Source organism: Gossypium hirsutum, chromosome A12, assembly GCF_007990345.1.
Source record: "Gossypium hirsutum isolate 1008001.06 chromosome A12, Gossypium_hirsutum_v2.1, whole genome shotgun sequence".
In the NCBI taxonomy this organism is placed as follows: domain Eukaryota; kingdom Viridiplantae; phylum Streptophyta; class Magnoliopsida; order Malvales; family Malvaceae; genus Gossypium; species Gossypium hirsutum.
Window position 1 is genome coordinate 81421759 of NC_053435.1, and position 9857 is coordinate 81431615.

At 35.0% G+C, this 9857-nt stretch overlaps 1 protein-coding gene across 1 annotated transcript; it reads right to left on the minus strand.

Annotated features, from left to right (window-relative positions):
• Positions 1-734: 734 nt before the first annotated feature.
• Positions 735-2886, minus strand: LOC107948174 (cytochrome b561 and DOMON domain-containing protein At3g61750). The gene is made up of 4 exons (XM_016882641.2): positions 2318-2886; positions 1839-2238; positions 1481-1758; positions 735-1400 (listed from the first exon to the last, which is right to left on the minus strand). Exons 1-4 carry the CDS (start codon positions 2678-2680, stop codon positions 1122-1124), a joined length of 1320 nt encoding a protein of 439 aa, XP_016738130.1. The 5' UTR covers positions 2681-2886; the 3' UTR covers positions 735-1121.
• Between the last annotated feature and the right edge of the window lie 6971 nt (positions 2887-9857).

Here is a 9857-nt window from a genome sequence, read left to right on the forward strand (position 1 = left end):
GCAAGGTACTCTCATTTTTTTGTGGTCACATCGCCCCAGTGTCGTGCTTATAAGCTAGTATCGTCTTCTTTAGATGTCCACTTGCTCCTCAAAGCTTTGTCACCCGAAGATATGCCTCCCCAGATTGAAACTCAGGACCTTGTTGCAACCATGGAAGGCTCATCTTCAGCTGATTTTTTGAGGAGTTGGTGGGAATCCAAAATGGACTATACCAGCTTATAGGCACGACGCCAGTGCAATGCAGCACAAGAAAATGAGAGCATCTTGCAGGTCAGCGGGCCTTGACACCTGCAGTTCCATATCCGTTTGTTATGGAATGTTGAGGGGAGGTTGGTCTTGGATCCTCAAACACTGGAGGTATTGTGCCCGGGATGTCTATGCTCGATTTTTGCCTTGAGTTGTCTCCCAACTCCGAAGAGAGCCCCATGGGTTCACAGAGTTTGAGGAGCTCCTCGCCACCAAGGATATGTGAGCATTTGGCCTTGGTGGGGTTTGAATCCATGCCTTATATGGCATTAGTGGGTGAGAACACTACCACTTGGCTAGGCACTCCCCAAACTCCATAAACTTGTTGAGCCCTCCTCGGAGTCGGGAGACAAAATTTGGGGTTAAAGCTGAATATAGATACCCGGAGCACAATACCTCCACTCTTGAGGGTCCATTTAACATCAAAACCAAAACGCTTCGAGTTTTGACATAGTAATAGTATACTTCCAAGTGATAAACAATGGACATGAAAAAATAGTCATGCTTTGAAAAAAGTAGGTATGTTTACAATTACGCTTTGACAGAGAAAAAAACTGAGTCATTCTGTCTCAGGAAAAAAAAAACTGAAATTGGAATTCTTCAACCTTGACAAACAAATATGAAGCTAATTTAATCACTTTTTGACGCGAACAAAACTCACACATGAAAATAGGTTTCAGGTCAGGGGTTAAATTCAAACCATGTAGGATTGTGGGGTCCCTTTTGAACAACGGTGTTTAGTCATGGATTGACTTCCTTCAATGCTGAGCACACACCAATCTGATGCAAAATACATGATCCATCATTACCAAAACCCCCCTTTGATCCATCGAAAAATATCAAGAAATTTTCCTTTTTTTTTTGAACATGAGTTACTAAATTGTGTTCATTTGGAAGTTTGAAGGCAGATTGGACTTGTCTCTCCTTCTCCTCAGATAAGAGAATGTTTCTAAAACAATAACTACAAGTAGAGTTATGGCAAGAAGGAATCCATAGCCAATCTTCCAGTCATCCCCTGCGCCAGCGAATTGAATTCCCAGTACGATGTTTAAAGATCCGAAGAAAAGGGCCATCCGTCCGAAATAAAGGTGGTACCAGTTCCAATATCGACGGTACTTTGAATCTTTATTTGGCCGTAGGAAAAACGCCATTACCTGGAATCATATTTGTCACATTTCATCAGTATAAAAGAAGTATATCAGAGATGATTAATTGATAATCATGCATCGCAAACCTGAAGAATGCTAAGCACAAGAACAAAGATTCCTATGCCTCTATGTGCCGGGATATCGGCATTCATGCTTTGGTAAAGTTGTATACCGAGGAGTACGGATGCAAGTCCTAGGATGAACCCCAGGAATTGGATCACAGCATGAAGGTAATACCAGAGTGGATCTTTGTGCTTTAAGTATCTCGGGACCATTGCACCCGCTGGAAGAATTAAACCCCATGCCATTAAACCCAATATGCCATGGTTTTTCCTCTGGCTTGTGTCAATGTTTAAAACAGATGCTGCAAATGGGGTTGATCCGTGGTTATATCATGCTGCTTTTGAAAGAATGATGAGAACTAATAAGAGTTAGTATATGTACCTTGAGAGAAGTCGAACCAAACGGCGGTCTTATCGTCGTGTTTAGTTAAGTGGTGAAAACCAGTAGGGTACCTTGTTCCAAAAGCTAATAGAATTGGTTGTCGGCCAAGACGATGTTCGAACTTGGCTTGAAATGCCAAGTAAATCATGGCCCCATGAAGGGCAACAACCGGTGGAATACCGTTAAGGGGCAATTCACCTTTATCTGGTATGACTTGTGATACATGGGCACCCTGCAAGTAATACTGCTTGATCCTTGCATGACCTTTTCTATTAAACCATCCCACCATGGCACTAGATCCAAGCATCATCCCGTTCCTCGAAAAACCGATCCCAACCCATCCTGTCGTGTAGACCGCCGATAATATGATTGTCATTACATTATCTTCCCTCTGATGGTACTGCATACATAGTAAGCAATGATATAAGCTTAGTAAATGATTGGCTAATGGCTAATAAGTTGAAAGAAAAACAACTTACCCTCAAAACAAAGGTATTCCATATAGGTGAACACACCATTTTGGCAGTGGACATATTACCATAAGGTGGTCCAAGGAAACTTAGATCAGTACCACAAAGCTCAGATCTCCCATCTTCACCAGTACCGGCCGTAGTAATTGAACTATTGGTAAGAGGTTCATTCGTATCATGTTCAACCCGAACCTCCTCAAAACCGGCAACCACAAAATCTTTATGTACCGTACAAAGAAGGCAAAACCCAAGAAGGATCTTGGTAAAGGAAACAAAAAAACTTGGAATTGCCATTGAGATACAAGTGATCAAAGCGGTCTCAATGACAATGTGAAGAACAAGAAAAAAAAGTGTGAAGGTGAAGTTGTGCATAGTGGTTAAGATGTTTTTTTAAGTTTCTTTGAACTTAAGGTTGCAATTATATGGTTGTTGCTGGTGATGGTTGTTGTTGGTAATCATCATTCCCACCAGCAAACTCAAACAAATAAGCTTTTTTTTTTTGTCTTTGTGTTGAAATATTTTTTTGTATCCAAATGTGTTGAAGTATTTAGGTGGATTTAGATGGGTGTAATTTTAGCTACAAAGGGTTGGATGAAATGAAGTTGTTTTAAGGTAAACTGGTAAAATCTTAATAGTACTGTTGTTCTAAAGCCAATTTGCCTTCTAAAGTAAGCACTACCTTCCTAAACATTGATATGCTAATAAATATATTAATATATTAAAAAAACCCATAAAGTGGAAATCTAATTTAATTTTCTTAATTTTGTAAAATTAAACTATCATCACCCTCACGATTTAAGTAAAAGAACTTATGTAATAAATTTGTAATATATATATATATGCTGATACAAGATTTAGTTGATAGTTGAGTTGATCAATTCATATTTTTCCTGATATAAGTGATTAGAGTATGGAGAAAAAATTTTTCTCGTGAATAAAGAGATGTGAAAAAAAAGTGAAGAGTCTTGAGAGAGTAAACCCACCTTAAAGAGGGTCCTTACAAGAGTATATAAAGAGACTTTTTTTGAGCCGAATTCTGAATCATCAGAGTAAATCAAATTTTAGATCGAGTTATGATATATTCTATAATAATTCTATAATAATATATATATTAAATAATATAGCTTTAGTTCAAATTTTGACAAGATTATAGTGTTGTAGCTCTAATAGAGTTTTGAAGGCAAGATTTTATTTAATTTGCTTTACTTCACGAGATAGAATATATATATGTTTATCAATCATTCGATAACTCAACCTTAAAAAATAATAATAATGAAGAAGGAATTGAATCTTTTCAAAACCTAATTTTAGTTGCTATGTTGTGGTTTTTCAATTTGCTTTCTTACAACTAAACAATTAAATAAAGAAGAAAACGTTTTATTAAAAACAAAAAAAAAAGTTTTATGATTATTTATATTTTATAAGAACAACAATCATTTCACAATCAGCTATATTGCCATTGAAACTAAAATACTTGAAAACCATGAAATTAATTTTTCACTTAATTAATGCCCCATTGGTGAGATTTTTATGGCATTACTGGAGGAAAAAGAAGAAGCTAAAGAGACAGCCTGACTAATTGCAGATTAACCCTTGAACCATAATTTAATTTCCGAATAGGTCCTTCAATTTTTTTGTACAAAATAATCCTAAACTATTTATTTTGTCCTATTTTGCTAAAAAAAGTGTACGATTCTAATAAGAGAGTGTCATTGTCACATTCTTATTGGTTGATACCGTTTTTTAGGTTAAACCATGGTTTTTGAAATTGGGTCAACGATCGAACCAATTAAGTCACCAACTCTCAATTCAACTGTTTGCTCAATTTTAATTAAATAAATTATTAAATATAAAAAATTAAAAAGTTATTAAAAATTATAAAATCTGGTTCAATTAATTTTTTTATCTCGATTCATGGGTCAATTGATTCTCTCCCTTACCCCAAACTAATGTATTGGTTGGTTTCTAGTTCGGTCTTAACAAGTATGGGTCAAACTGAGCTAAAAATTGATAGTTAGAATCACTTCTAACCCCCAAAAAACTTTTAAGGACAAAAATGCAAATTTTAGTACAATTTAGGGACCAATTTGCTAATAAAACCAAAAAATTCCACTACCAATGCCATCTATCGTAAGTGATAAAATATACATCAATGAAGCTATATGAAACAAATTCAAGCCTCATAGTTTCCACAAACTGCTAATTAAATTAAAACTCTTTTCATCTTTGCAACTTGAATATATGTTCTTCACCACTTGCTTCATCAACTTCAACAATCCATTTGCTCTTACCGATACTACTCTTCTTCATGGCACATGTTCTTCTTCCATCACTACCACCACTGGCGTGATCTCGCCTTTCACTTATAGTACTAGCAATTTCCATTCCTTTCCCAAGGTGATATTGCTTTATTGACCTCACTAGAGTTTTATCCTTCATTCCTATAACAAAACCTCCCACACCTTTACCGCTCCGCAAGTTGTTTGCCACCACCACCGCCGAAGATCGACTTCAACAACTCGGGGTGATTGGGATTCTTGCAATCTAGCAAGGCGAAATCGTTGTTGTCTTAGCTTTGTAGGACATTGATGGGGTCTCCGGTTTCGAATTCTATGATGTCTATGAGGCCTGGAGCTTTGGCTTCTCTTTCGGCTTCAGCAAGTGCAGCCTTTGGGAGGATGGATACGAACCTCGACCCGGTGGCAGTGTGTTTGGTGGCCGTGGCTAATGCGATTGTGGATGGTGATGCGCCGGATGTGATCTGTACTTCAAGTTTGGATTTGGTGCCAGCTGCTAAGGCTGATATGAACTCGTTGCTTCCAGGCTCTCGTACTGTTTTACATGAGCCATTTTTCTTCTTGTGGTACATGTCACACTGTAACAACAACGAAACACAGATATTTGCAAGGACGAATAGAGATGGCAGTGACATGTGACGGGTCGATTTTTTTCACCTCAACCATCAATCGATATAATCTAATTTAACTCGATTTTATTCGATTTAAAATTAAATATTAATTTATTTGTATTAAATTTGACTTCAAAAATCAAAATTATATTCAACTCCAACTTGATATATTGTAACCTTTTGTTTTTATTTTTTTATCAAAATAGAATAATAATTTTTGCCTAGGCTTTAAGATATAATCTTAGGTTAAATGCTGCTATTAGTTCCAATAATTATAAAAACAATGGAATTACAATTTGTCTAATTATTATTATTCAATAAATCTTTTAATTATAAGATTTTATAAATATTTTTGTATATTTTATTTACTTTTCAGGTTTACAAGCCTGAGTTGAAGTATTATTTATGACTGACCAAAAACATCTTTAATTAATTCATTATAATCTACAATTTGGCATTAAGGCATCCGAATTTAATTAGTTATTAAATGAAAAGCAAGAACCAAGCAAATGAACCTACAAATTAATAAAAACACTAATTATCTAATTATGCTAGATACCGACTTTAATAGAAAGAAAATTCTAAAGAAATTTATAGGTAAGCAAATAATAGAATGAAAATCTGAGTTGAAATCAATTACATCAAAGTTAAAAATAATTCCATATTTGTAAATCCAAATTAAACCAATTGGTTCAACCGGTTAAATAAAAAAGTAATGAGTTCGATTTTGTGGTTCTACTGTTTAAATTGGAAACTAATTCATCTAATTCCTGTTAACTTTTGAAGGTACGTCGAATTCGACTAAATCGTGGATACAATGTAGCGTAGCTTATTTTCTCTTGTATACGAGGCATGAAGATGTAATTTCTCAATTAGGCAAATCAAAATAATTAAAAATTTCTAACATAAAATTTCTTCAAAATATATAAAGTATAATAATTATGAAATAAAAACAAACAAAAACAATAAAAAAGTTGTAAAAAAAAATTCAATTAGGCATTTAAGACTATATATGACTTCAAAACAGATCCTATATATAATTTCTCCCTATATTCCTTAACTTCACTTATCGAGTTAAAAGTGAGTGCGCCATTTTCATCTAAGATTTTCAAAACCTTATCTTCTTCATTAAACTTCATTCTGATCGGATCTGGAGTACCATTATCAATTGTTCTTAATCTTCTCCTGTTTAGGGCTACCCAAAATTCACCATTTTTATTCCTCTTTATATTATTCGGAATCCTTGGCAATTCAACGAATATTTTGGGAGTTGCTTTCGGGTTGTGTATATTAAAATTCAAAATCTGTTTTTTTATTGATTGATTTACTAGAATAAACAAATTGTTTGCACTAAAAAATAACCCCATTAGGAAAAGCTAAACCGTCGTACAAAACAGACACGTCTCCTGTATAAGGTTTTTATTTTAATAGTCGTCCAATTCTATCACTAGAACTTATAAGAAAGTCAGTATCCCTGCACAATTAAAAACTAATTTATTCTTTTGATATGAAAAATCTCTTTATGAATTATTTATATATAAATTCTTCTATTAATTATTTATATGTAAATCCCCCTAAATAAAATAATTAATGATAATTTAGAAATGAAAAAAGATGTACCTTCTTTGAAAAAGAACGCTACTATCAATAAAATAAACCATTCTAGTGTTTGTATTGATGTTTAAGCCATTTGTAAATTTGAATTGAACTCCTTTTGCCGAAATAACTAGTCCTATAGTCATGCCACCATTTGGTCCAACAACTAAAAGACCAAAATAGACATCTGTTATATACAAAAGATATGTTTGAGTATCAAACTCAAGCCCAATGGTCTTCCACATATTGTTTCAATATTTGAATCTCTTATGCCATCACACAATTTCTTTTCTCTTATCCAAAGGAAAAACCAATTTATAACACTATAAAATAAAACGACAAAAACGAATAAAAAAAATGAATAAGATGTGAATATACCTAAACGGTGAAGGGATGGCAAATTCTTGCCAACCAAATTTCGACTTTCATTTTAATATTCTTCCATCGGATATATCGACATATGGTCCTTCACCTTTACAATCAAAGACAATATTTTTCAGTCCAGTAAAGCGGTTAAGATTGATTTGACTATAATTTTTGAAATGAATACTGCCATATCATCGATAACTTTTATAAGATTGATATTAATATAATTTTCAAACGCTAAATCCCATCACCATTAGATGATGGGATGGAAACAAAGAAAAATAAAACAAAAATGTTAAAAGGAAACAATTTTTTTCATCATGGTTGGTTATGAAACTGACATTATGAGCTAATGATAGTAGAATTGTGTGTACTTATAGTATTGATTTGAGAGAAATAAAATCTAATTTCAATTCAAATAAAATTTGAAATTCGTATTGTTATTCAAATACAAATACAATTATTATTATTAGGGTAATTTACTAAAAAAGTCCTTTTATATTATTATTTACCGAAATGGATCGATTTTTTGAATATTTATCGGAAAGGGCCATTTCCCCGAAAGTGCATCCACTTCAACACAAAGTCAAGGGACGTGTCAGCAAAACGCGTCCTTGGGGGAGCGTTTTGCCCCGTTTCCAACGGTCACTTGACCATTTGAACTCTAACGATAAAAAAAAACTATTAAAGGCCCCTCCCCCCTTTTATTTTTTCACACAATAGTCCTCGCACAATTCTCTCTAAATTCTCTCCAAATTCTCTCAAATTTCTCTCAATTTTTGTCAAAGCTCTCTTTAATTTTTGCAAAAAAGCTCTGTTTAAATTTTTTTCAATTAGTTTTATTTTTTAAATTACAAAAATATTCGATCGTGTTAGCAATGACCAGAGAATTAATTTGTCTCGATACAAAACACATCTCCGTCGATCAAATGACAACGGTAAGTGATAAGTTTAATTAATTTTTGAATAGTATTTAATTTTTTTTCATTTATGCAATTTTAATTAATATTTATTTTATAATTTTTTTTATAACTGTCTGTAGATCGGGTGTTGCAATGCTATATTTTCGTAATATGTCTGGTCCTCCATCGCCGTTGATAGAGAATTATCTGCGGGAAATAGGTTTTTGCCAGGTGACCACGATAGGCCGGGGGTGCAAGTTGGATCTGAAACTACTCAATGCGTTGATAGAGAGGTGGAGACTCGAGACGCACACTTTTCATCTTCCATGCAGAGAGTGTTCTATCTTTCTGAAAGACGTGCAATTGCAATTGAGATTGTCGGTCTATGGGTACGCAGTCACCGGGTCCGCCCAATTTGCTGATTGGGGAGCCGTATGCTACGAGCTTTTGGGTGTTATTCCGGATAATATTAACGGAGGTCGGATCGAGATGGGCTAGTTACGAGACACATTTTAGGAGCCAGATAATGATTCGACTGAATTAGAAAGAATACGACATGCTCGGGCATACATTCTTGAGATAATTGGAGGTTATCTGATGCCGGACTTGTCACGAAACCGCGTACATCTGAGATGGCTACTAAAACTTGTTGATTTTAGAGCAGCAGGTGAATTAAGATGGGGGTCTGCCGTGTTAGCAACATTGTACTGGAAGATGTGCTGGGCGACGCGATCGAATAAAGCCAAAATCGGAGGATGCCTATCACTACTGCAATCATGGGCACGGTTTCGCTTTCCATTTTTATGTCCTCGAGTGAACCACTCATATACATTCCTACTAATAACGAGGCAAGTTTTATATTAGATTTTACAATTATTATGTAGATTTAAAATATAATTGTATACTAAAAATTTATTTAATTAGGTGGAACCATTCGGCGAGTTATGTTGGAATACCTACATCTCTTGAAGATATACAACTTCTATTAGACCAACGGTCGGAAGCACAAGTAAGTATTAAATAAAATATATATACATAATAAAATAGTCATTTCGTATTTAGTATTTAGTATTTAGTATTTAGTATTTAGTATTACGTATATAACTAATATTTTTATCATGTTCATATAGTTTCAATGGACACCATACGAGGATTCGACAATTCTGGCAGTAATTCCGGATGAATTTTTTCAAAATTCAAACATTTTGCACGTGAAAATCTCATTGGTCAACTATGCTATCGTGGAGATGCACCAGTCAAATAGAGTATTGCAGCAATTTGGATTCCGACAACTGATTCCCGTGACACCTGAGGTGCTCGATGATGAGCATAAAGTCGACTTACGGCTATTGAATATGGATTGGCCGAGACACTGGTCAAAATATATCGAAATGTGGGAAAATCGGTATGACTGTATACCTACTCGGGAACCGATTATCGTCCCTGAGTTAGCATGCGCGCCGGAATACATGCCATGGTTTAGGATCCATGGCAAGCCATGTTTACTGTAGAAGAGGAGAGGTGACGACAAATTCGTGTGCAAAGGGAACGACGGGGCCTTTTAAATCCAAGAAGAATGGATGACAACGCGGGCTAATCAGCGGCATCCACACAATCAGTGGGCCCATCAATAGCACCCACACAATCACCGGGCCCATCAACAGCGCCCACACAGCCACCTGGCCCAGCACTTCAACTGACGACACCCATATCACAGCCTTTTCAAATTATGCCAGGTGCGTATCCTAGCCTTTATATGTATCCTAACCCTTTTATA

Coding starts and splice junctions, on each gene's coding strand:
- LOC107948174 (XM_016882641.2), bottom strand. CDS start 2,680: ATGCACAACTTCACCTTCACACTTTTTTTTCTTGTTCTTCACATTGTC. Junction 2,239..2,317: donor GGAATACCTTTGTTTTGAGG/GTAAGTTGTTTT, acceptor CTATGTATGCAG/TACCATCAGAGGGAAGATAA. Junction 1,401..1,480: donor TTGTGCTTAGCATTCTTCAG/GTTTGCGATGCA, acceptor ATATGATTCCAG/GTAATGGCGTTTTTCCTACG.